At 39.6% G+C, this 26,888-nt stretch overlaps 1 protein-coding gene and 1 long non-coding RNA gene across 3 annotated transcripts in view; both read right to left on the reverse strand.

Annotated features, from left to right (window-relative positions):
* The window catches only part of LOC122218264, a 33,561-nt gene extending 23,319 nt beyond the window's left edge, over positions 1-10,242 (reverse strand). Inside the window, exon 1 of the long non-coding RNA XR_006201961.1 lies at positions 10,051-10,242. This is a non-coding gene — a long non-coding RNA (uncharacterized LOC122218264). The remainder of the gene's footprint in view (positions 1-10,050) is intronic.
* Positions 1-25,121, reverse strand: part of GABRB1 (gamma-aminobutyric acid type A receptor subunit beta1) — a 380,009-nt gene extending 354,888 nt beyond the window's left edge. For both annotated transcript variants that reach the window (XM_042936466.1, XM_042936464.1), the window contains exons 1-3: positions 25,042-25,121; positions 24,784-24,875; positions 24,303-24,370 (exon numbers count right to left, since the gene is read on the reverse strand). In XM_042936466.1, coding sequence (XP_042792400.1) covers positions 24,303-24,370; positions 24,784-24,875; positions 25,042-25,121 — 240 coding nt within the window. The remainder of the gene's footprint in view (positions 1-24,302; positions 24,371-24,783; positions 24,876-25,041) is intronic.
* Between the last annotated feature and the right edge of the window lie 1,767 nt (positions 25,122-26,888).

Raw genomic sequence — 26,888 nt, forward strand, 5'->3', positions numbered from 1 at the left:
AGCATCTCTGCCTCTGCTATGGGAGGACCTGTTTAACTTAAGATCAGCAAAAAAAAAGAAAAAAAAAAAAAAGTCATTCCATTTGAGGAATGTAATTAGAATTCTGAACAATATTTAGACAAAGTGCTTGCCCATGTAAATGGTGTCTGCTTGGTTACCACTTGAGCACCTTCTACACCAAAACAGGTAATTAAAAAGCCCACTACTGAGCTCCTTCAATCTCAACTCAATGGATAACTGCATTAATGGAGAACATTTAATTCCAACCCATAATTAGGTTTGGCAGTCTGAAATTATTTGAGGTTAACCTTTCTTCCCTGGGCATTTTGAAATTCTTCTAAACTCTCTCCCAGATTCTATGCTACATACACATCCACAGTACCATTCTTCCCTCGAACAAGTAACTTTATTAACCACACAAGAAGCATCAATGTCTCATTTCCCCTGGTTGATGGGAATGTTGGTGTGGAAGATGCATGTTTATGAAGTTTAGAAACCATATCTATCTATCTATCTATCTATCTATCTATCTATCTATCTATGAGACCATCTAACTTACCTCACTGTTCACTTCAAAAATGAGGAATCTAGAAGCCCATGTAACAATTCATGTCCTACCATCATGAATGAAGTATATTTCTTCTATTACATTTACCGATTTAAAAAAAAGCCTAAATGATGTTTTTGTTACTCTATACAATATAACAAGTGGGAAAAAAATTTAGAAACTTGGGGTGCCTGAGTGGCTCAGTCAGTTAAGCGTCCAACTTTGGCTCAGGTCCTGATTTCATAGCTCGTGGGTTGGAGCCCTGCTTCAGGCTCTGTGCTGATTGGTCGAGAGTCTGGAGCCTGCTTCAGATTTCATCTCCCCTTCTCTCTACCCCTCCCCCACTCGCACTCTGTCTCTGTCTCTCAAAAACGAATAAAAGTTAAAAAAAATTTAAAAATTTTAGAAACTCCATTCATAAACTAATAATAATAATAAAACTTCTCCTGAACTGCATTTTAGACGTCACACATATTAGACAATCATCTATTGATCCTTATCACAATCCTTCAGCCCAACCCCCACTGCTACTCAAGAAGATAAAGCAGACAAACATGATGCCTGATCACTACAGGAGAAAAGAAGGCAGTCTCAGAGAGTTCAGCTGATTTTCTCAAGATCCTGTGGTAAGAAACAGAACAGCAAGAAACACAAGCTGGTCTTCAGATTCTGGTCAAGTGTTCTTTCCACTGAAGAACACAGACTCTCGCTTTCACACCTACATTCTCCTGGTCTCCCTTACCTTTCCCTTTGAGTTTTCAAGATACAGAGCTGCCTGTTACTGCTACAGAGTTTCATAACCTGTTCAGTCAGGAACCATTTACGTGCATGCATGGTAGGAAAGACAAAACTTGGTAAGTGAGAGATCATTTAAACCTTCTCAAAATATGGAGAAAGAATTTTTAAATATTTCAGCATCATATTACCACAGGCAATGGGCTTGCTTTCCTGTTGATTTTAGATTGGGCCAATTACTCTGTTAAAGGAATTATTGAGACAGAAAATTATATGACATGAGATACTGGTACTCAATGGGTTTAGAGCTTAGGTAAAAAGCAAGACCAATGCACATGAAACAATCGGTGTGGATGATGCTAGACTAAGTTCCGTAGAGCTTCTCAGGGAAATTCACTCTAAGTCGGTTGTGTTCTGTCTCTAGGGGTGTGAGGGAGATGCTGTGAGGCCCAGCCCATACCTCGCAGCCCTTTCAAGATTGAAACACTCATTTCTCCAGCTCTTGGGAGTGGTGGCTGATATCTTTGCTGAGTCCCTCTCCAGGAATGCCCTGGCTGGAGAATGTCCCCATCACAGTCACTCACATCTCCTTTCCAGGAGCTGGTGATGGTGGAGTGGGGGTGCAAAGGTGAGAATGTAAAGACCCAGGCCATATGCCTCAACTCCAGGTAATTTGATGTCATTCTGGCTCCAAATTTCCCCTTGGGGTTAGTTATGCATTTGTGGCAATGGCATCTTAACTCAATTTCACTGCATCATGTACTATTAAAGTCCAAAGTTTCACCTCTCCTTTTGCCTTGTGTTGTGCTCTCACTGTCCCACAGCAGTTGTTCCTGAGAGCATCCTCCAATACGTCCTGATAAACAGAAAAGCCCAACCTGCAACACGTCCCTTCCTACTCCTCTCTTTTTCCTCATATTTGAATTTCCTCTCTGATTTCCATCAGTTAACTGTACCTGCTGAGTTCACCCTAGCCCTAGCTGGTGCTCTCTCTCTCTCTCTCTCTCTCTCTCTCCTCTGGACATCTCAGCTTTGTTCACAAATGGAAGTGTTCTGCCTGGATCTCTAATTTACCTCCTTGTATCTGCCTTAACGTTAGGCGTCTTCCTGTCAACATGCCTATCTCCTTTATGGACTCTGCAGTTGTTTTATCCCCAAGTTTGCCCAATAGCGTATGCCCAGCTAGGGGCCTCATCTGTTTCCATAGGGACAGCAGGTTCAAATCACCTGGTATGTAAGTCCACTGAATATTTTGGAAGCTAATCCACAAAAGAATAGGTACATTGACAGGAAGAATCATAATGCTAAGATAAAGCCAGGGAGGAAAATGGAAGAACTGAACAGGAAGTTAGAAAGCATGGGATACAAACAGAAAGATCAGCAGAACCAGCAATAGCCAGGAACAGGGTACATGTCTCTGATGAGTTTAAGGCACTGGTTCAGAATTCTTGGGCTTCACTACCTCTGGTACTTAAAAGGGGGCAGCACAAACTAGGTCTTAAGGCACATTGTGACTATGGCAGCTTCATGCTTTTGAGTCTGTGTGCAAAACAACTTTAAATTGGTGGCCATGTTCTTTTAAGTAATTATGCATGTGTTACAGGGACTGAATTGCCAGAAAGCCCTCTCCCCACACTTTCGGTCTATGTCTGAAAATGCACATCAATATTCACGCATGAGTTTTCAGCCTCCATGGGAGGTCCCACAGGAAATCAGGAAAGAAAACACTGATCATGCCTTACTGCCATGCTCTTGACTTCCTATGTACTCAAGTCTTCCCATAATCCTTTCCTGTAGTGGCACAGTGGCCTCCATATTATTTCTGTGAAATGAGGGGCCCCAAGTTTATTCAGCACCTACTAGGCACCAGGCTCTCTGCTTCCTACATGGTGGCTTTGATCATACTTTATGCATAACCAGATGTCAGCTGACATCCTCTGAGACTGAAATCAATTAACCCAAGCCCTTCATCATATACTACTAAAACTCCAGTGTTTTCCCTGGGATTTTTGTGCATGTCCAGACATGTCACAGTCACCTCTGGCTCTGATTTCCTATTTCTTCTGCATTCTTATTATCATTCTGGTCTTAAGTACATGGCTGTTGTCTTCCCTATATTCCAAGCTGACCCAGATGTGGAACTCACTCCTCAAAACCATTCCAACAAAGCATTTCTAAAATCACAGACTTTTTTGAAAATGTAGAGAAGCAATGGTGGTTTATATGACAGCAATGAAAAATAACATAACATCAAACAGTTAAAACCCCAGTTTTAAAGTCCTTCAGCCACTCTGGCACTGGGAATTATTTCGTGAGAATTTCAACTTCTTGACTAGTTTCCCCAGCTCTTTTTGTCTCCAGTCTTCCTTTTCACCCTGGTCCTCCATTTTCTATTCTGCCCTCAACTCCTCTTGGATTATAGCTCAGAGAATTTTCGCTCTTCTCCCCTTCCTAACTCTAGACATAATTTATATTTCCAAAAGCTCACTAACATTTCCCCTACCCAAACGGCCAGTTATTCTGGGTCTTGCCCTTTAGCTCCACGGAATAACTGGTAGAGCCTTTGAAATCTCAATATTCTTTTCCTTCCTTCCTGCTTTCCTCAGTAAGCAGAAGGGGCAACCTAAATATGTATCTTCTTACTGACATAATCTGTGCCTGCCTGCCTGAGAAAGAAGAAGCAGACTCAGTGAGTCTGAATGGCATTTTTTCCCTTGCTCCAACATTCAGAGACAAGGAAATTAACAGAGAGAGCATTCACAAAAACAGCGCCAGAACCCAGGGTGGGCTAAATAACAACCCATACGTTTTCTACCATGTTGTTTTTTCAGAACAGATGGTGGTCAGATGAGTCTCCATTAATTACTAAATTAAGGAAACATGGGGGGAAAGAGCAGGAGAGTGAAGGAAAGGTGGAAGAAGACAGAGGAATTGTCAATGACACTGAAATTGAGTTTGTGATTGAAGTTTTTCTTTGCATTCATGTAGAGTAAGGGGCGGGGGGGGGATGTGAGGAGTCAGGAGACAGAACTGAACATTTGCTGTTAATTTGTTTCTCAATGCAAAGGAGGCAATTTGAGGGAAAATAGTCTTTCTCCCAATGCTGAATGTATGCTTATAGCAAGCCATGTGCAAAGCAGCTGTTCAACAAAAATGATAGGCAGGTATCTATAAACTCTAATTTATCAAAATAATTCTCTGCTTCCCTGAACTGTTTGCCCTGGCCTTTATTTTCCCCTTTGTATCTGAAATCTCTCAAAAAAGCAAAAACAAACGCCTTCTTTGGAATTCCTAGCTGCAAACTCTTAAAAATACATATATTTATTGGCTGACATGGGCTTTTCCCCCCTATTAACTCTCTAATACAATCAGAAGTTAAAGGAATTTAGAAGTTATAAAATAATGTGCTAGTCTGATGATGTGAATTATGAACATTATTCCAAAATTACATATTTTCATACCTCAGTAAAACCCACAATGCATCACGCCGAAAATTATAACTTTTCTTGAAGCCACTTTGTGCTGCACCCACCCTTTAGCCCGGGAACTTGGCAAAATCCTGGAACCAAAGATAATAAAGTTCTGACGTGACCTGATCCAGGTGTGCCTGGACCTGTGTGGGACTTCAGTCTGTGGCAAAAGCACATGCATAGTTAAGCATGTCCTTGCTAAACTCCCCACTGAGACGTAAGAGCACATATTATTCCTCAGCTGCGAGGAATCAACAAATGCAGCAAGATCTATGTTAGCGAGTATCAGTACTATGCCTTATTTAGTACCCCAAGAAAGAAAGCGTGAAAGCCTGTAATGGCTTCAGCAGAATTTAGTGGTCTCTTGAATAGGCTAACTCTGCATTTTTGAAATACAGGAACAACAGTTTATTTCAAGCAAGTTGTTTTTCCCCCAAACTGTGTTCCATGACTGTATTCTACTTTAGAAATAGATATCGAATATATATAGAAGTCAGAAATATATACAGAAATCCTTTCGGTTTATTATTGCGGTGGAGGTAAGCGAAGTAATTGTTATATCTCCATTGCCATCATTCCGATGAAGCCAAAGAAACACAGGTTTTCACATGTTTTAGTATCTGTATTTAATTTTTAAAATAAATATATTTTAAGGGGCTCCTGGGAGGCTCAGTCGGTTAAGCGTCCGACTTCAGCTCAGGTCATGATCTCACGGTTCGTGGGTTCGAGCTCCGCATCGGGCTCTGTGCTGACAACTCAGAGCCTGAAGCCTGTTTCAGATTCTGTGTCTCCCTCTCTCCCTCTGCCCCTCCCCCACTCGCGCTCTGTCTCCCTCAGTCTCAAAAATAAATAAACATTAAAAAAAAGTAAAACAAATGTATTTTGAATGTATCTTCCTCCATGAGGCGGAAAAGTGAAAAATATCCCCTGTAAGCTTTGTGGTATAATAACTTGCTATTTTAACCTCAAGATGCCATCCGCGTTTCATAATGTAATTTCCCATTTCTAAAAGGACAGTGACGAGATGATCTGACCTTTACATATTCCTGTCTGATTTCTCTCTCAGTGTCAGTGGGAAAAATAAGAAGAGCTAAATATACCTGAGCCTTTTCTGTCTTCTCTACCCAGAAATGGGTTGTCTAATTAGCTTCCCTACTCTCCCCACCAAGAAACAGTTGGCATGCTGCCCCCCTCCTGTTTGTTGCCGCCTGTCCCCATTAGAGAATCCTGGAGTGGAGAGCAATTCTTTCTTTCCGCTTGCAGGAAATCTTGTGAATTGAAAAATAACAGATTTTAGATTTTCTGGGTCTTCGTCTTGAACTCAAACAAAGAAATCACCCTTGCAGGCAAACCTGACAGGAAAAATGTTGTGTTGCCTGCTTTATGGACCATGACAAGGATGTCAATGGAGGGAGAAGCAAGAAACTGGGCTCCCACCAAACGACACTCTCCTCTGGTGTGAGTCATTTTTTTTTTTTTTTTAAGTCTTTGAACATGCAAAGATTAAGAGGTAAGGCTCTGTCCAGGGAAATACAGACAGTCTCTGACTTATGATGGTTCTACTTATGATTTTTTTTTTTTTTTTTGACTTTTGGAGGGTGCAAAAACGATAGGCATTCAGCAGAAACCACGCTTGGAATCTTGAATTTGGATGTTTTCCCAGGCTAGTGATACGCAGTGTGATACTCTCGTAACGCTGGGCTGCAACAGCGACAGCAGTCCCAGCTCCCAGTCAGCCGGAAGATCAGGAACAATCGTCAGCAGCCCATACACTGACTCCCATCCTGTACCCAGACAACCATTCTGCTTCTCACTGTCAATACCATCTTCAATAAATTACATGAGATATTCAGCACTCTCTTATAAAATTGGCTTTGGAGATGATTTTACCCAACAGTAGGCAAATAGGAGAATTCTGAGATGAGTAAGATACACTATGCCAAGCTACGATGTCCGGGAAGCTGCGAATATTAAATACATTTCTATCTAAGGATACTTTCAACTTACAATGGGTCAACGAGATGTAACTCCATCCTCAGGTCGAGAAAGATCTGTAATCCTGCTGAACCGGATCAGGAATGACAACTACTCCTATGCATATGCTTATTTTGAGCCCTGAAAGTCAAAACTTGATCCTTTCTTTAAATTTTTTAAAGTTTATTTATTTATTTTGAGAGAGACAGACACAGTACAAGTGAGGAAGGGGCAGATAGAGAGGAAGAGAAAATCCTAAGCAGGCTCTCCACTGGCAGTGCAGAGCCCCACACAGGGCTCGAACTCACGAAACCAGAAAATCATGACGTGAGCTGAAAACAAGAGTCAGAGGCTCAACCGACTGAACCACCCAGGAACCCCAAAACTTGATCCTTTTGAGTAGGATTCTGCCTGACCCTTCATGTAGAGGGAAAAAAAAGATCTGTTTTTATAACACAATTCAGACCTGAGTGAACTCTACAATTTTTTTTTTTTTTTTTTTTTTTTTTTTTTTTTTTTGGGACAGAGAGAGACAGAGCATGAACGGGGGAGGGGCAGAGAGAGAGGGAGACACAGAATCGGAAACAGGCTCCAGGCTCCGAGCCATCGGCCCAGAGCCTGACGCGGGGCTCGAACTCACGGACCGCGAGATCGTGACCTGGCTGAAGTCGGAGGCTTAACCGACTGCGCCACCCAGGCGCCCCCTGAGTGAACTCTAAAACAGAAAGAATTGATGGCTGGATAATATGAGAAGGGGCATATGATATTGTGATTTAGAATAAGAAATACATATTTGGTCTCCCCTCACCCACCCTTGCCCCCGTATTTTCTGCCACAGAGCTCCTCAGATGGAGTTCGGAGAGATTCCCACTTGGCGAGCACATTGGAGGTGCTGGGACAACACTATTCCTGGAGAGGACATAGAAGCCTTTCCTTATATCTTGTCTCATGCATCTGTTTCATCTGGTTATTTCTGAGAAAATATTTCTTTTATAATAAACTGTCATCTATAAGTAAAATGTTTCTCTGAGTTCTATCAGCCACTACAGCAAAAAAGAATCAAACCCAAGGAGGAGATCATGGGAACCTCTGATTTAATGCCAGTCAGTCAGAAGTACAGGGAAAAACGAGGGTTTGAGACTAGAATCTGAAGTGGGAAACAGTCTTGTAGGGTTGAACTTTAACCTGGAGAACCTGATGATATCTCAAGATAGATAGTGTCAGAATTAAGTTGAACTATAGGACACCCAGCTAGTTTCCAGAGAATTGCTTGTTGTATGTGTGCAGAATCACTCCCTGCCCCAATACACACACATTGGATTTGGGTCCCAGAACCAAAGAGAGGGGGTTAGATGTATGACTCTGAAGTCAAGCAGGCCTGAACTTTAAACACAACTCCATCTCAAATGTCCCAGAGCCTTACTATTCTCAGTTCTTTCTCTGTGGAAGAGAGATATTAAATATTCCTATCTCAGGTGGCTCTTGTAAAAACTGATTTCAAATACTTATTCTGATACCCAATACATGGTATGTATTCATTATATTTTAATAACTTTCTATTCTTAACATTAAGAGTTGCCCTTTTTCCCAGGACTAAATACTGATGTAATAATGTGTACACAGACTTGAATTGAATGCATTATATTTCAATTTAATTCAACATAATTTTATTCAGCCTGCCCTGTGCAGAAGGCATTTATTAGGCACAATCTTTAAGAAGCTCTCATTACAGGAAACTCTTGGCATTTGAGGATTTAATATCTCCTGCATCTCTCTTCTTCATTAACTACCCCGAAAGTTAGTGACATGGCAACTTTTTCTGAGATAGAAGTTTGAGTAACATGCACTATAAGGTCAATAAGTTAGCTGTTCCAGAAAGAGCCACTGAATTAATGACAGCCCAGCCAAGTGCCCTGTTCACATGCTCTGAGTGTGTGGTTGTAATCCTCTTAACTAAGTATATACTGCAAAAGTAATCAAAATGTGGGGATTTTTGAAGATCTTACAATGAATTGTTTGTAACTATCAAGTAAAAATCTTCGAAGTTCAAATTTCTCAATTGGGAAGGGTCTTAGAGAAATGGTCTTTCTTATGTCGCCCTCTTGCCTTTAGACAGAAGAGCCATATAAGCCAACTGGGACAGATATAATTAACTTTTCTTGTTCTGAGGCTTTCTAAGGATGGACACTTCCCAGATACTCTTCATAGCTCCTTCCAGCATCTTCTTACTCATTACAGTCAAGATGTTCTTCCTTATGTCCAATCTAAACTTTGCTTCTTTTTTCAAGTTGAGTTCTCTCAGCGGCAGCATCAAATCCATTTTCTCTTTCTATTTCCAGTAAGTACCTTACACAGCACTTTAAGTGACACCTTGCATTAAATCGTCCAATGTGACTTAAATCCGTGAATGGATCAAACATTTTCATAACCTAAAGACGTTAATCAAGGTACTCTTTAATCTTTTTAAAGTTTAACTTTGGGCTAAGTAATATCAATTGCTAATGCATTTCATTGTAGGACACATTTTGCTAACTATTAATCGTGTTTCCTAATCTTTGAAACCTACGTTTAAATGTTATTAGAGGGGTGCCTGGGTGGTTCAGTTGGTTAAGTGTTTGACTCTTGATTGGCTCAGGTCATGATCTTAGAGATTCATGAGTTCAAGCCCACATTGGGCTCTGCACTAGAGCCTGCTTAGGAGTCTCTCTCTTTCTCTCTCTCTCTCTCTCTGACCTTCCCCTTCAAGATAAATAAATCAACTTAAAAATGTTATTGGAAATAATGATGCTTTATGACCTGATTTCATGACAAAACTACCACACACAGACTATGAAGGCATCTTCAGATCTGGCATGCAGATCACAGACTTGAGTGCAAATCACAGCTCTATCACTTACTAGTTGTGTAACTTTGGGGAAGTTACTTAACTTTATTATGTCTCAGTTCCCTTACCCATAAGATAGAAATAATAATGAGGGGCACGTGGGTGACTTGGTCAGTTAAGCATCTGACTCTTGGTTTTGGCTCAGATCATGATCTCCTGCTTTGTGGGTTCAAGCCCCATGTAGGGCTCCATGCTGCCAGTGTGGAGCCTGCTTGGGATTATCTCTCTTCCTCTCTCTTTGCCCCTCCTCTCCTCTCTCCTTCAAAATAAATAAACATTTAAAATGAATGTTTTATAACATAACAAATAAAATAAACATTTAAAAAAATGAAAAAATAAAATACTTCTCCCTTAAAAAAAAAAGAAACAATAGTGACATACTTCATATGGCTGCATGACGGATTAAATGGGTTAATAATTATAAAGTACTTAAATGGTACCTGTTTTGTAGAAGTGCTCAATAAGTATCAATTTTCATTATTAAGATGCAGGAATGGTTTTCCAAGCCTTAAAATTCAAATATTGTTAGTGAATTTCTCTCTTCTTGAGTATTCTTAGTATTCTTATCTCTCTACAGTCTTTTTAGTTCTATTTTCTCTGCCCGAAATACTCATCACCTTCCTACCTACATGATCTCATCTTGAACATCTCAGCGTGTTTGCATTTTCTCTGTGATGTCCTGAGTTGTGATCTCATCTTCAGGGCACTTTTTTTTTTAGTGCTACTTATGGTCAATTATGACCTCATGAAGACAGTTACTTTTTCTTAACTTACCTTCTCCATGAGATTTTTGGATGTTCCTTGAAGGAATAAAGTAAATGCTACAATTTTTAATAACCTTTCACAATTCTTAGCTCTTATGAAGTTCTTGGTAAGCAAAAGTAAGTTGATAGATGATATTTTAATTTGATTATCTCAAACTTTAGGATTAAAACTCTTATTATCTTATCTCATCCACATAATTCTATGTTGATATTGACATATAAAGCACTCATAACATGCCTCATACACAGTAAGTGCCCAATAAAGAAGAAGCATCAGTTTAAAAAATAACCAATATTTTCCCCAAGCCTGGGAACACATTATCTTATTTTGCTTTTAATGACCTAAGAAGAAAGTAGCACTTATCCTCATCTTAAAGACGAAAAAATTCAGGCTTTCAGTGTCACAAAATGGTCGTAGTCTTGACTTTCCCAGCATTGTGTTGGTTACACTTCCTGTCCCAGGTAATATTAACAGTGTTCCCTTTTATTCTCAAAAGTGCATGCTTAGAAAACAAATTATACAAGGTAACAGATCCTGCAGGTGGAGGGTCTGTAATTGAAGAAATCAACTCCAGAGCCCTAATTCCTAGGCTAAGCCTATGGAAAACCACATTACCAGGGAGTAATACAAAATATGAAATTTAGAGAGGTATGGGAGGACCCTACACAGACTGAAACTTTAAGTTTGAGAAGTGAGAACCAAGAGAAAGTCAACGAAATTTTCCATTTCTTTCTCTCAGATCTCACAGAATAGTTTCACAATTAGAAGTACTATAAATTTCAACTGCATGATGAAAACCCCAATATTAAACAAAAATACTATATTTGATTATTCATGTTGTGAATCAATGTTACTCTTGATGTCCTGGCATTAAAGACAGAGAAATTCGTTATAAGCTTTGGAGACGATGGCAAAATAATGAAAAAACCAGCATTTAATATTTATATAGTAATTTGCAATTTATATATCACATATACAGACCATATATTTGTATATGATTTATTTCTTTTGATTCTCACAGCTCCCTGAAATAGGTGAAGCAGAAATTATTATTTCCATTTTACATGAAACTGAGAATCAAGGGGCTTAAGTCACAAGATTTATGCTTGAGAGTATAAATGAGGATACAACATCATCCTGACATTTTAAAGTGATTTAAAATTATTCAAATATAACTTGACAGAAGCACATTCAAGGGGAATGTACTTCAGGAGAAAAACCAAAATTATATACGCCAGATGGGGAGTGTCTGGACTTAAAAAGTTGCCAGTATGCTGCCCACTAGACACTGATTTTAACTATAAGATTCATTGTCTACAAAGTTATTAAAACTACAAGATATTATCCTATAATTAAAACTGCCAGATATTATCATCACCTTGCCCATCAGTATGGATGGTACATCTCCAGAGAATGGAGGTGAGTTTGTTGATTTCATATCTCAGGTTACAAAATATCAGGCATTGCTGTCAGATCAAGCAAAATACATTTTGAGGGCAGAGGATCAGTGTGGACCACACAAATGCTGTCTCAGCACACCTCAGTCACTTTTTCTAGCTGTTTCATATCAGCTCGCAAAGTCAGGAAACCGCTGATTCTAAGAAAAGTATGAAATAACTCCTGTTTCCTTCCTCTCTTCATATCCTTTTCTAATCTTTGTCTCTTAAGCAAACCTATTCCCTCACTAAACCACTCCTTCATACTCTGATGTAAATACAGGAACTAAACTCTGGCATTATTGTTGCCTCTCTCTGGGGTTATTTGCAATTCAGCAGTAATCAAAACTGAGGGTATCGGGAACAAATGATGGCATTTGAAGCTGTTAGCTTCCCACTGGTACTCCCAACCTAAATACCGACAGAATCCCATATTTTGCCTCAATAACAAACCTCCAGTCAGTGAGACCTAACAGTATTGGAAAAGAATAATAGCAACTGCTTTGTTTGAGTTTGGGTTCACGTATCTCTGTCTGTTTTGCAGAACCAAAGGTACAAATCCTTCAAAATGTGGAAAAACTTCATTATGACTATTCAAACACATGATTCATCAAGACACGCTTATGTTCTATGGTAGTGATGTTGAACACAGTAGGGCAGGTGTCACCTGTGATATCCTTCCATAATTTCAGAGCCCCTGGTTATAAAGTCCCCTTCAAACTTCATGGCAACAGAGCACATAGGAGCATATCCAAAACTGGTGGTAGCATGACATAGGAGATATGGACCAATAACCCACAAGGACTGAATATAATTTTCCAGTTTTGTGAGTACTTTCTACTCTACAAATTTTTCAGCCAGTCTTCCTCTTCCAATTTCCAACTTCAAAACTTCTAAAAAGCAGTTCCTATCACATTAAGCCAAGAGTTTCAATTATATTGAATTCACAAATTGAATATATTCAATTATATTTCAACTAAGCTTTATAGAGAATTTTCTCTGTCTGCTCTCACCAGCCTCAACTCAGCAGTCAGTTTGAACTGGGAATCTGTTCTCTCAGTTGTTTCTTTGGGATGTGCTGAAGTGTGTGTGTGTGTGAGGGGTGGGCACAGAGGTGGTGATGTCAGTTGAAAGAATCTTTCATCATGGGGCACCTGGGTGGCTCAGTCGGTTGAGCATCCGACTTCGGCTCAGGTCATGATCTCGCGGTCCGTGAGTTTGAGCCCCACATCAGGCTCTGTGCTGACAGCTCAGAGCCTGGAGTCTGCTTCGGATTCTGTGTCTCCCTCTCTCTCTCACCCTCCCCCATTCATGCTCTGTCTCTCTCTGTCTCAAAAATAAATAAACATCTAAAAAATTTTTAAAAAAGAATCTTTTATCACCATTTAGTGTGGCAGTTGAATAAACACATTTACTAGTTATGACCAATTACTCTGTGGATCTGGAAGTTTCAGACAAAAGTTGACATTTGAAAGCAAACTTAGCATGTAGCAGCAAGGATACAATTAGAGCAAAAATAACTACATGGATAGATAGATTATAAACACATACATTAAATATGTATATTTCTCAATTAGACATGTTTTTTTTAGTTTATATTTTGAAACTTAATAAAGTTATTGGGTTATCTCTTAAAATCTACTTATTCATAACCTCTCCAGATTGGCTGAGGAATCCCTTTTCATATGCTACCTGTTAAGTTTGATTTTCCTTCTTTTTAAATGTCACTCGCCTTATAGTCATCAATCAAGTGGTTCTTTAACAATTTCTTAAATATTTCCAGAAACAGTGATAGTCCAGGTGCCGGTATGGAAATGACATTTTGAAGAATGAAAAGCAGTCATTATTTTTTAATGCTGAAGAAAAGTTAGGTGGTTGCGTGTGTGTGTGTGTGTGTGTGTGTGTGTGTACATTGCACTGATATTTGTCATGAAGTAGTTTTGTGTGTGTGAAACTGACTGTGCCATGTGATAAAATTGTTTCTATAGAAACGGCTCCTGATTCATGGTCAACCTAAAAGAAAATTACAGATTCAGGCATAAGGTAGACCTGACAGAGAACCTATTAATTTCTGAATTAATAAATTCAAATGACATTATTACTAACACTTCTTTATGACCAGAAAATCATGTTATAATCCTAATAAATGTTATTATTAAGTTCCCATAATATGCTAGGAGCTACACAGAGAGCATAAAGAATATAATCCTAAACTTCCTGGAGCTTACATAGTGCAGGCTAAAAAGACAAGGTCAATAAAAACCTTATTGGGACTAAAAGAGGATCGTTATATTATATTGGGTCTTTTGCCTCTTTGGAGTCTTGATTTGTTTATATGCCCTGTATACTCTTTCTCCAGCATAATTCTCTCTGGTGTGGCTACAGAAAAGGCTCCACAGAAGAAAGACGACTTCCTGTGGGCTTTAAAGTAGATCTAGATGGATTTGGGTGGGAGAGGGATTGCAGGTGGTAGGAGGGAGAAATGAAGGCCTCTGACATGAGAAATATTCTAGGTAGGATTTCAACTAAATGTCACTGAAATGTCTCTATGGAAACCACAAAGCTGTTCCTCTTGACTAGAGAATTGTGTATCATTCTCTTGAAAATAATAGATCAGAAGAAAAGAGAGAAAAAAAAAATCTCACCATGAGTCACAGAGGGTTAGAGTAGGCAGGGAACCTGAGCTTTCAACAAATCTATTCCCCCGCTTTCAGGAAGGATCCCAAATAACCCTCTCATTCAAGCAGGATTCACTTCTAGCAACTTCCCTGATTAATCCATTCAGCAACAAGAGCGAGGCATCTAGCGTCTAACTTTCCTGTTGTATCTGAAGTGCCTTAACCCATACTCTAGTATGGGTTAGCTGATTGCTAATAGCTACCTAAGATTCCTTTTCTATTTGGATCTATTTCTCCAGCTACATCTCTACCTTTTTTCTCTAAACCAAATATTACAATGTATGAATACACCTCTGCTTAAATAGCTATCCCTTTTCCATGAGAACATTTGTGAGGGGCAGGGCTCTGTTGAATTCTTGTTTAAAATCATTCCCATCAGGCCATTCAGATGTTTCAGTTCTTCAGCAAAGCTGGGAATTACTTTTTAATTCCCTGGCAGCTAAGATTCACTTCTCGAGGCATGCTATTGGCCTCACTTGTGTTCTGTTGGTCTCATGTCATCACCAAATACACTTTCTGCAAGAACTCACAGTGCTTGCACATGACTTCACATGGAAACACAGTGTTCCAGAAGGGCTCTGAATCATTTTGGGGACGTGGTAGAGAAGAGAGCAGATGCTGCGTAAGTGAGTTCTCCACACATCTTTTTCCCCCACCTATTTGGTTTTATAAAGGCAACTAAAACAGAGTACAAAGATTACATCCCTGGACGAATTTGCGATGTATGTTTTACATACTATCAGGGTCTAGGTCCTCACAGAGAAAGACCAATATTGCTACAGATTAAAGTTGACTACACTCTATTCTGTCTCTGGCCAACACCCTTTCTCCTTATCTCTAATCAGCTCATTTGAGCCACCACATTGATGCACCCCAGGATTTCTCCCTGTAGAGCTTGCCTTATTTGTGAACAGAATTAGAAAACTCACCCAAGAACTAGTCTTCTTCAGTACAGTTTCAGTCTCCAATATTCTACCCCAGTATCCCCACAAGTAAGCTTATAGTAACATGCTCTGGCAATTTTGTTTTTTAAAATTCTGATAACATACCCACTTCAGTGGTGAATAAGATGGTTGGAGCTTCTTTTCCTGTGTTCCATCTTTGGGCAGATGGTACCACATGTGCCGATCATTTGACATGGAACCTCATAGGGCATTCTAGGATCATCTTCTCTCTAATCTCCAGTAAATAACCAGTCACATGGGGCTCCTGGGTGGCTCAGTCAGTTAAGTGTCCAACTCAGTGTCCAACTCTTGGTTTCGGCTCAGGTCATGATCTCATGGTTTCTTCAGTTTGAGCCCCAGGTCTGGTTCTGTGCTGGCAGTATGGAGTCTCCCTGGGATTCTCTCACTCCTTCTCTCTCTGTCCCTCCCCCACTTAGGCTGTCTCTCTCAAAATAAATAAATAAACTTAAAAAATTTAAAAAAAATAGCCAGTCATAAAGTCCCTCCAATTTGCCTCTGTTTGATTATCTCTTCTTCTTTTTTACTTCCAATTCCTAAGGTCATTCTTCTTCTACTTTAGGCATTTATCCCCTCTCACCTGGATTTTGAACCACCCTCTTAGCTTCTTAACTAGGAATGTTGCCCCCAATTTTATCCTCCTCTACCTCATCCTCCACATCACTTCCAGAATGATCTCTCTGACCTGTAAAACATAGCACCTGTTAAAACCTTTAGCACGTTTTCTGTATTTCAGGATTAGTATTCATTTTCTTAGCATACATATTCCAGCATCATTTCTTTCCGTGTGCGTTTGTGTGTGTCTTTTTAGAGTGAAAGCTTAAAACATGTGTAAGATTTTTGTTTAATCAAACAACTCAAGCAGGTATGTAAAATACAATGAGTATCCCTTCAGGCCATACTCCTAGTTCCACTTCCAAGAGGCAACCATTCATTTTTTGTATATTCTTCCAGAAATGGTCAGTGCATATACTGTGTGTGTGTGTTCTGTAAATACGTATGTGGTGTGTATATATATATATATGTATATATATATATATACACATATATATGTGTATATATATATATGTATATATATATACGTATATATATGTGTGTATATATATATGTATATATATGTATATATATGTATATATATGTGTATATATATATGTATATATATGTATATATATATATGTATATACACACACATAAATATATATATATATATATATATATATATATATATATGTATAGGGAGAGAGAGAGAGTGAGAGAGAGAGAGACAGACAGACAGAGACAGAGACAGACAGCCTTCTTTTTATACACAGGAGAACATTCAATAACACTGTCCTACACCTTGCTTTTAATATCATCTTATCTCTTGACAATCTTCCCCGTGCTCTTTAAGTTCTCACAAGAGTGACTAACCTGTGGTTTCTGGAACACTCAGGCTATTTTCATACACACCTGCCAATGCTTATGCCCTTATTTTTTGCTTGAAAGATTCTTCTTTTCATTTGTAGCCTATACATGGTGCTAACTACTATTCCTCTTTAAGATTCTCCTCAGGGTTAACCCTTTACTACACCTTGGAAACCACTCTTCCATGTTCCCATAGAATCTTGGACATACATGTCTCCATCATAGCACCTAACACATCATTTTAAAATATCTTCAACCAATTTGACAACAAATTTCATATTAAAAAATAATTGTTAATAGCTAACATTTATTTAGTGCTTACTATGTGATAGACACAATTTGAAACAATTTACATGCATTTAATGAAGAAATTATATTTGTGGGGTGGCTGGGTGGCTCAGTCAGTTGAGCATCTGACTTCGGCTCAGGTCATGACTTCATGGTTCATGGGTTCAAGCAGCCCCTCCCAAATAAATAAATAAAATAACTTGAGGTATACATTGTCTTGTATACTGTAAAATATTTGAAGGTTTGGAGCATATGTTAGTCATATTTCCATCCCTAGGACCCATTTCAAAACATTTTTTTAAAAAAGAATTGTTCTATAAGTATGTGTTGAACCAAAACACCCCAAGAACAAAATAACTATAAATGTTTCCAAATCTCTCAAAGGGGAAGAATCTTCATTCTGCCAAATAAAGTTTTAAATAATTTTTTTGAGAAGAATGTAAATTCTACGAGGACAGAGACTAGTAGAGTAGTTGAATGAATGCTCTTGGAAAAAAAGCCTTTTAATCTTAAATATGCAATACAATGACAAGTTTTACTGGGCTGAAAGAGGGGGCATACATTAAGTGCTTAACAGAGGGGTAGCAGAAAAAAACTTCTAGTAGAAAAACAATGAGGACTAAAGATTCTAAAACAGGATAACAGGGCTGACAAAAAAGAAAACCCACACATCTTTTACTCTTTGGCCAACCTTTTCTCTAATGTATAACCACTTATAGGAATTAATTGTAAATCCTTTCTTGAACATTTCTGTCAAGGGCTGAGTAATATGTTGTTGTATGTAATATAAGTTGTTATATGTCACAGACTATTAACTTCCTTCGGTGGATAATCAAAAGATTTCATGAAATGTACAATCTGCTGAAAACAAGTATTCTAAAATACAGAATGGTATTCTGGTATTATAAAAAAAAATAGGATTTAGTGCTCTGAAAAAGTTCATGAGGAAGCTCTGTACTAACATTTAATCAATTATTAGCATATATCCATTTATCCTCCTATTATCTTCAAGTGTGGTAATGTCATTTGAGTTATTAAAACTCAAGTCAGTTGGGAACACTTACAACCATTATTTTTCTTTTGAAATTTTTTACCTTCCTTGATAATAGCAAGATTTCATTCCTCTGTGTTTTGAGGGTGCTATTGAGACTTTGGGGGTCTGCCAAGACAAAAAGTATCAAACACTTAGAGAATTGATATCAAGTAATATTCAGCTGAGATGAACACTTTAGCTTTACTGTTGCCACCAGACCACCTGATGGAAAGGTTTTAAGTGGTTTGGGTAAATCTTTGGGATACCCAGATCCTGGAGAGTAATGGTTTCTTACTGTTTCACGTTAAGTGTTGAAAAATTTATTAATTTAGAGTTGAGTGATGTTCCCAGTTTGAACACAGTGGACAGAATTGGATAGAAATATTTCCGTCTAGGTGCTGGCTCCAACATTCGGTACAATGTAAACCAGGAATCAGTCAAGTCTCATTTTGAAGACCATTGATCCACTGTTTCTTATTGCTGTCTTTGGAAATGTGCTTAGGAAAAAAAAAAAAAGGACAATAATGCCATGACCAATGAAAATGGTGATTTAAGAGGCCCCAGATGACACACAATCATTGCTGTGCTGTTCCCAGGAGACCACCATAGTTTGTACTCCATAAGAATTCAATAAATGTTTGTTGATTGACATATCTAACAGGAGAACTAAATGGAAGAAGATAGACTATAACAGAAGAATAAGATGGAATGGAAGAATCTTATTTTGGGCAGAGTCTAAAATCTTTAAAGGTCTAAGTTTATGTCATAGAATATTTGCACTGAAAACAGGTTTAGCGATAGTGCCATTTACTCTCATTTTACAGAGGGGAAACCTGAGGCCCAGAGAAGTCAAATGACTCACTCAAGGTTCCAAAGCTACATACTGGGAATATATTTCTGTTTGCGTGGCAGATAGGAGCCAGGCCCTGGAGTCAGGTTGCCTGGTTTCAGACTTGGGCCATGCCATTTACTAGCTCTGTAACATCTGAGCAAACATTTAATCACTATAGCCTAAGTTTCTCCATCTATAATGCAGGATAATAACCCCATAACCTTAAATCTAGGATTAAATGAGCTAGTGATATAAAGCACCCCATAAACATAACTCATGCACAGGATGTATTCAATAAGTGTTACTATTTATTTTCATCGTATTGCACACTTTAATACCCAGGGCCTTATGATTCCAAGAACATAGGCTTTCAAATGTGAACCCAAACATTCAAAAAATTTGAATAGCCTTGCTTTGATGTGGCTTAGGGTACAAAAAGATCTTTCTGTTATCTCGAAACAGAATGGCAAAGGGACATTTTTCCTCTCTCAGCTTCTCAAGATGGTGTAATATTGTAACCCAGCACCTAGAAGTGAGACCTGGTTGATTACTCATATAAGAGAAAAATGCCTTTCTATCTTTATTTAACTGCTGATAGCTGTTCCTACTTTTAAATGATACTGACCTATTTGCTCTATTTGCAAAGTGATTTTGTTATAACCTCAGAGAATTTCCTGACAGCAACAAGGGAATGTTTAGGCTATTTTACAAAGCTATTGCAAGCTCTTTAGTGGCGGGGGGTGGGGAGGGGACAGTTTGCAATGTTCTCTATTCTGACTAAGAAAAGTCACTGGTGTTCTGTAAAGCAGCAGGATAGTATTGTCGGAGTTACTGTGCTTGGAAACACTTTCATAGCCCTCATGTAAGGTTGGCTGACTCATGAGTATTGACACATTTAGGAGAAGTGCTTATTAGTTAAAGTCAAGCCCCATCATCCAGGCTCTTGTTTTTGTCCTATTGCTTAATCATCAATTACTAAACTAATGTTCCCCTTTGAGCACAGCTACCTGGTTATCTAGAAATTAACTTAAAACTCAATTTGGAACCTTGAAATAATAGCATTCCTCAGGAAATTTAAGAGAAAAAAGTGCTCATTTCTCAATAATGCAAGATCTCAGAATAACGCACTACAACCTTGCAGCACAGAGTGCCGTCCACACGCTAGTAAGGGGTGTCACCTAGGAAATGCAGAATGCCAACCGCATCCCACACCTCTGATTCAGAACTTGCATTTTATCATTTTAAGATCTCAGAGCAATTCAGGTATGCAGTATAGATTGAAAAACACTGACTTAAAGAAATGGGCAGGGGGATACTGAAAGTAGTGACTGTTTTGTGTCACCAAGATGATGATAATTGGACATAACTAAAGTATGCACCAGAAACCTCTGCAATCAAATATTAAAATCACAACAGCAACAACAGGGCAATTTAACAACAGTGGATACTTGGTAAATTATATTTGTTTATCTTTTAGGTATTATTTATGTAACTGGCTCATTTGAGGCTTTTGTAAGGTTTTGTTTTTTTTTTTTTTTTACTCTTTTCATTGTTATTTCCAATGCCTGTAAGAGCATTCACTATTGCATCCACCCATGCATGAAGGAAGAAAAGAAACCATGAATGCATGGTGCTATCTATTACTAGGAATGGCTACTTGGGTCAGGACTCAATAGATGTAAAGTCTTCTGGGAGTGCCCACTTGGAACATTGTTCTCTAGGTCAGGGAAAGAGAGTTTTATGCTTGGAACTCCTACCTGATCATCAGAAGCCACCTCCTTAATAAGAAGGAACAACTAGTTATTGGAATCTAAAATGCAAGAATTCAACTCTTGTTTGCAGGTAGTTAATATCATGCTTCCCCAGTCTTCTGCTCAAAGAGAAGATCTGCTTATTATCATTTGTGTTTCACTGAATTTATATTGAGAGATATTAGTGTTACTTAAAGGCAATTTATGGGGTCTATTGTCTCCTTTTTGCCCCAACTGCCTTCTGTTTATCTTTAGTCTACAGAGAGAGAGAAAGAGACAGAGACAGAGAGAGACAGAGTAGGTTTATGGCTTGGCAGAAACTAAGGGGAGGTTTGAAGTGTTTAATAAAACAACAAATGGAAATCACAGTAGTTTTTAAAATATAACTGTTCAAAAAATAACAGTGTATAATCACTATCGCATGCATAGTATATCCCATGTTACCACAAGAAAAATTCTTCCTAATTTAATCAATAATATTAATTCCTGAAAAGTCTTGCTCCTCAGTATAGTTTTCTTTTTTTCTGCATTGGAATTACTCCTCAGAGGAATGCTGCTCAGAATTCACTGCTCAGAGTCAATAATTTTGGATTGTATAGGTTCTTGACCATAAAAGCTAGCTTTTATTTTCTTAATCTGGGAATAGCATTCTATGTCCTGAAGAACATGAATCAGAAAATACTCAATGTTATGTTAGTCTTGAAAACTGATAATGTTATAAACCAACATAGAATTATATTTCACATAGGGTAGCATAAGAAAAGAACAAAACCTAACAAAGCCTCATTTTCCAACCCATTAATGTAATGTACAATTATCATGTCATTTTCCCAGCTATGGAATGGGTGGGTAATAATGCTAATGAATAAAAATATAAAAATGAACAGTGTTTTAGGAATGGACTTTAGTCTGAAGTTTCTTTAGAGCTATTTTTTATTATATTCTTTGTCCATTCTTAATTTTTGTCAATTTTGGTAAAAAAAATTCCTTTTAAATAACCTCAAAAGTTACTGCCTATTAGGGTACTAAAACATGTTTAATATAAAAATCATTGAGCCTTATTTCCCACTGACATTTCAGCCCTACTTATATTATCTAAAATTCAAAGCATATTGTAGACAATGCTCTTAACCAGAACTAACTATTGAGGTTGTGGTGATAACCCTTGATCTTAAAAGTCCTCTTTGTTTCAATTTTTCTTGGTGTTTTTTCCAACCTATTTATCTCAATGCTTTGTCATATATTAGAGAAGGTAAAATAGACCTTGGATCTTGTTGGTAGCTCTCATTTAAAAGGAGAAACAAGGAACAGTAAGTAAATCAAGGTTTACTATTTTTCAATGTTTAGTGTTTTCTATTTTCCCACCATGTTTCTAACACCCCAGTGGAAAGGTAATTGGTATTTTAGTACAATATATTTTTCAAAGGCTTATCTGTTGGGGGAGTATTTTTAAAACCTCAAGTACATATATACATAGTACAGTAAGTAAGTAGGCTGTATTATTCCATCATTAGGAGCTTTTTCCAAGGGTACTGCAATTAAACTCAATCCTCTTTGTCTGGGCTACGTATGAATTCAGTTGAACAACTAGTTACACAGAGCTTTTTTTGTGGAAATGGTTGTTTTGGTTAATAGCAACTTCCCTATTCAATTCAGTTTCTTTTTGTAGCTCCAAAGTTGTTTGTAAATATAGTCAACAGAATTATACATTTTTAAAAATTCTGTAAAGCATAGTACCCTATACAGAAAATAGACCACCAGCAAAGGCACTGTTTACCTTTTAAGCTGTCTGAATCTTCTCCCATTTTATAAATTATCTATGTTGGTACTTACAAGATGCCAAAATAAATGACTTGGAAAGGAAAATATTATCATCATTTATCTACAAGATATAGACTACTTTGTAATTCATTATCTAATTTATCCAGTTGCAATGGCATAGATTAGGTATGATTTGTGTATGTGCACGTTACTACGTTCTCCAGTGTTTGTAAATAGTGTGTTTTGGGTTGCTTTGTGGTACTGAGATGTATACGAACAGAATATGATTAATAAGCCAGTCTGTTAAAAAACCTTCCTTGAGTCAGGAAATATTCACCATGCATTCATTTTTAAAAATTGTTTTTCTTTTTCCAATACAACCACCAGAGACACCTTATTTTAAATAAGCTATTTAAAGCAGGAGAAGTTACAACTATAAAATACAGAAATTTAATAGACTTCTTCTAATCCTTTTCAATAGATTATAAACACATTTATTTTTCCTCGACACAAGCTAAAAAAAGAAAGAATTCTTAAATCTTAGCATGTTAAGATAACATGGCACACTCGTAATGAAATGACAATTCAATAGCCTTTACAGCTATAGAGTGACAAAATCCCAGAGGGTTTTAGTCTTTAAATTATTCAGGCTGTCTAAAATTTCTGCTGCCACAATATTTTTTCGCAAATGAAATAAAAATGGCATTTTGCTCACGTAGATCTAGCTATTCCCTGGATGGTTGGTTCTAGAAAAGCAACAGGCTTTTTTTCCCCCTACCTTACGAGATGCAACAGTTAGAAACTCTAACAACTAGAAAACTGCTACCCCGCAGTGGTTGGAAACAGCCAATAGAGAAGATGACGGCTATGATTTCAGTCTACTGTGCAACAGCTTCAGAAAGGGAGAAGAAAATGTGGAAATAAAAGAATGCTAACCTTTTGAAAGGAGGGCGCTATGTTACTACCGCCCTCTTCCCCCCCCCCCCCCCCCCCCCCCCCCGCAATTTCCACGGTCCCTTTAATCATCAGGCTTTTCCGGCCTGCTTAAGTTTCTAGGATAAAGCAAAGCAGTATCTCGACCCATTCGGTTTCCACTTAAATTTGCGAGATGCTGGAAGACAAATTCATCAACCCTCACAAGGGAACAATACAAGCCTCCCCAGAAACTGTCTTGAGCACTTTCCCATTAACAAGCATGGACTGTTGTCTCAGCCTGTTGCTCCTGCCACAAGGTGTGCCAGAGCCTGGAACGAGGGAGGGGACAGTCTGAAACCCTGAAGGAGTGCTTGGGCGTTCGGTGGCGGGACCTGGGCGGGCTGGGGGGCTTGGGCCACCGCTCCCGGAGCGGAGGCGGCGGCGAACCGCGGTCCGGGGACCCTGCTGCAGGCCGCCGGGCCGCCGGCAGGTGGTGCCCTCCTCATCGGAACACCAAAGGAAACCCTGCTAAAGTAACGCTCAGACTCCGCCCCACCCGATCCTCCAGCACCACAGTCACCCGTCCTTCCCCAAATAGTGCCGAGCACGTTTCCTCCGGAACACTGCAGTAGCTTGTGTGTGTGTGTGTGTGTGTGTGTGTGTGTGTGTGTGTGTGTGTGTGTTGGAAATACAAACCAGGGGCAACGGGGAGTGGGGAGTGGGGAGTGTGTGCCAGTGTGGGGAGCGCGCGGAGTGGGACTCCCGGGGCCGGGCGAGGTGACCGCCAATGAAACGCAGAGGGCGCGGGGACCGGTCCATTTCACATCTGCGTAAGCCCGGCCGCGGGCGCGTCGGGAGGCCACTCACCATGTTCACTTCGGAGACCATGTCTATGCTGGCGACATCGATCCGCATCCCTACGTCCACAGGGGGCCCTGCGGGGAGGTGGGACACATTATGGACACATTCTCAGAGTGGCGACAGGATGGGGAGAGGCGGGGGGCTTCCCTGTGCCTTCTACGTCTGAATGGGCTTCCTCCATCCCCCACTCCCCCTTGCAGGGGACAGCCTGGGAAAACAGGTGTGGGCACACGCGTGATGCAGTGACTATGCAGAGGGTGTGTCGGGCCGGGGAAGGTCGGCTCTGCCTGGGGCTTCATCCACCTGAGACTGAGGGTCCGGGGTGTGTGTGTGTGTGTGTGTGTGTGTGTGTGTGTGTGTCCAGGGCGTTGGGCGTAGCGCACACTTGCGGAAATGACATGCTTTTTTTTTTTTTTTTTGACATTTATCTTTGACAGGAAAGGAGAACTAGATATGGGTTACAGGTTGAAAAAAGATGAAGCATTACCTCCAAAGTCCGGCCGCAAGCGAATGTCATATCCTTTGAGCAATCTGTCCACTGTCTCTTTCACGTATGACATGTTGCTGGGCTCATTGGCGCTGAAGGGAAGAAGTAGGGACCGTATTCAGAATGAACACAAACTGCGAGCAGACATAAATATAGACAAGCACACCTACCCCCAAATAACAAGCTACATGATCCAGCAAGCATGTAAAAAAGAAAAACACCAAGGAAAAAAAGAGACGTTCAAGATCAGCAGCTCACCTGTGTGCACAACAGACCATGGCAATCATCACAGGGAAAGAGAGAAGCCCCAAACTCTCTCGATTTTGTACTGTCCACATTACTAACTCTGATTAAAGAATTGTCTTTTCTGCGAAGATTCAAGGAATGCAACTTAGTCGGCGGCAGGGCAGTAATTCCCGAATGGACCTGCGCATGCGCAGAGGGTGCTCACTACCAAAAGACACCTTGTGCCTTGCAAACAATATTCCTAGTGGAACAGGCAACAGATTTCAATCCCTTTAAAGTTCCTGTTTGTGGTGCTGCACGTCCTCTGGGTAGTCGGAGATATCCTGCTCTTTCCTTGCTCGGGATCCTGTAGGCATTTGCATACTGAGATTTCTTCGTGCTTTGGAGGTTGCTATGTGCATTTCCTTTCTGTCCTCAACCTGATTTTTTTTTTTTTCTTTTTTTCTTTTTTTTTTTTTTACTCAACTCCCAGGGATCTGGCTACTGGCTTCCTTCATTGGCAGCCACGGTGGTCCTAGAACTGAGAGTCTGGAGGCGGGAGGTTTTCTGGTCTCCAGTGTGTGCCTCTGTTCGTGTGATAGGGGGATGAGGGGGTCGGGGCGGGGAGGGGTTGATAAGTGGAGAAGAAGACCCACAGAAGAAGGGAAGGGGCAGAGGGAACTCAGAACGTATTTGAGGACTCCAACCAAGAACCAGGTCCCCTTGGGAGGCGTCTTAGGACATCTGCCTGAGTGTAGTCCTTCTCTATGGGAGGGGGAGGAGAAGAGGCGGGCCAACTTTTTCACTCGCTCTCCCACTTTTCTTCCCTCCCCCTCTCGTGTCTCTCCAGGCACGGGATTTAAGGGAAACAAGCGATGAGGCAGCATCTCTGGGCAGGCAACCCTTTTTCTGGTGCCATCTGCCGCAAGTCCCACTTTCTTTGTAAGGTTCTGGTAAGGAAAACCTCTTTCTTAAAATTGCCGGCATGTTAAGTCGCATTAGTAGCCCAGAACAGAACTGTGAAACACCCGGAGGGTCTAATCTCTGTTCGAAAATAGATTGGGGTTCTGAAGGAGCAAGAGTTGTTTGAATTATATTAAATTCAGTCAATGCAATTCAGTAAATGCCATTGAGCACATGTTATGCGGGAGGCCCTGGGCTAGGAGTTCGTTCGTTTGTTTAATGGTATATATTAAATCTTTACTATGTTTTAGGCATTCTGGAACTTAGAATAGACTTAAAGAGGGTTCCCCACCTAAAGAAGTTCACAGGCTCTCTGTCAGGACGACGGACACAAATAGAAACAAATTCAGTGTATCTCTAGGTAGTTTACAAAGTGACGGGGGGCTCGTTAGTAAGACCAGAGAGAGGTAGATATTGGTGTCCAGAGAAGGAGAAAGCTTTTTGTCAGAGCAGAAAGGGAAGGGTATTCCAGAAGGTGAAAACAGCCAACTCTTGTTCTGCCAAATCTTGGAGACTTGAAAGGCTATTGTCTGCTGGGAGAGCTGAACCCAGAAATAATTGGTTAGAATATAAAAGGAGAGGGGTAGGGATGGTGGTGAAGAGGGTGCAAAGGGAAGCTGAAGCCAGACTGTACCGGAAGTTACATCCTGTACTTTGCCAATTTAGGCCTCTAGAAATCACTGAAAGATTTAAGTAGGGATGGTCAGGGTCAGATGTCGGTTTCAGGCAGAATGTTTTGGTAGAATAATCATGATGAGAATAATTAGAATTTATCGCTTGCTGACTATTTGCTGGTTATTGTGCACATTACGTAGGTAATCATATTTGAGCCTTCATAACAATTCAAATATGATAGATATTAATATTATTCTCATTTTATAGATGATACTGAGAATGAATCAGAGTGATGTAACTAG

This window comes from Panthera leo, chromosome B1, assembly GCF_018350215.1.
Source record: "Panthera leo isolate Ple1 chromosome B1, P.leo_Ple1_pat1.1, whole genome shotgun sequence".
Classification (NCBI taxonomy): domain Eukaryota; kingdom Metazoa; phylum Chordata; class Mammalia; order Carnivora; family Felidae; genus Panthera; species Panthera leo.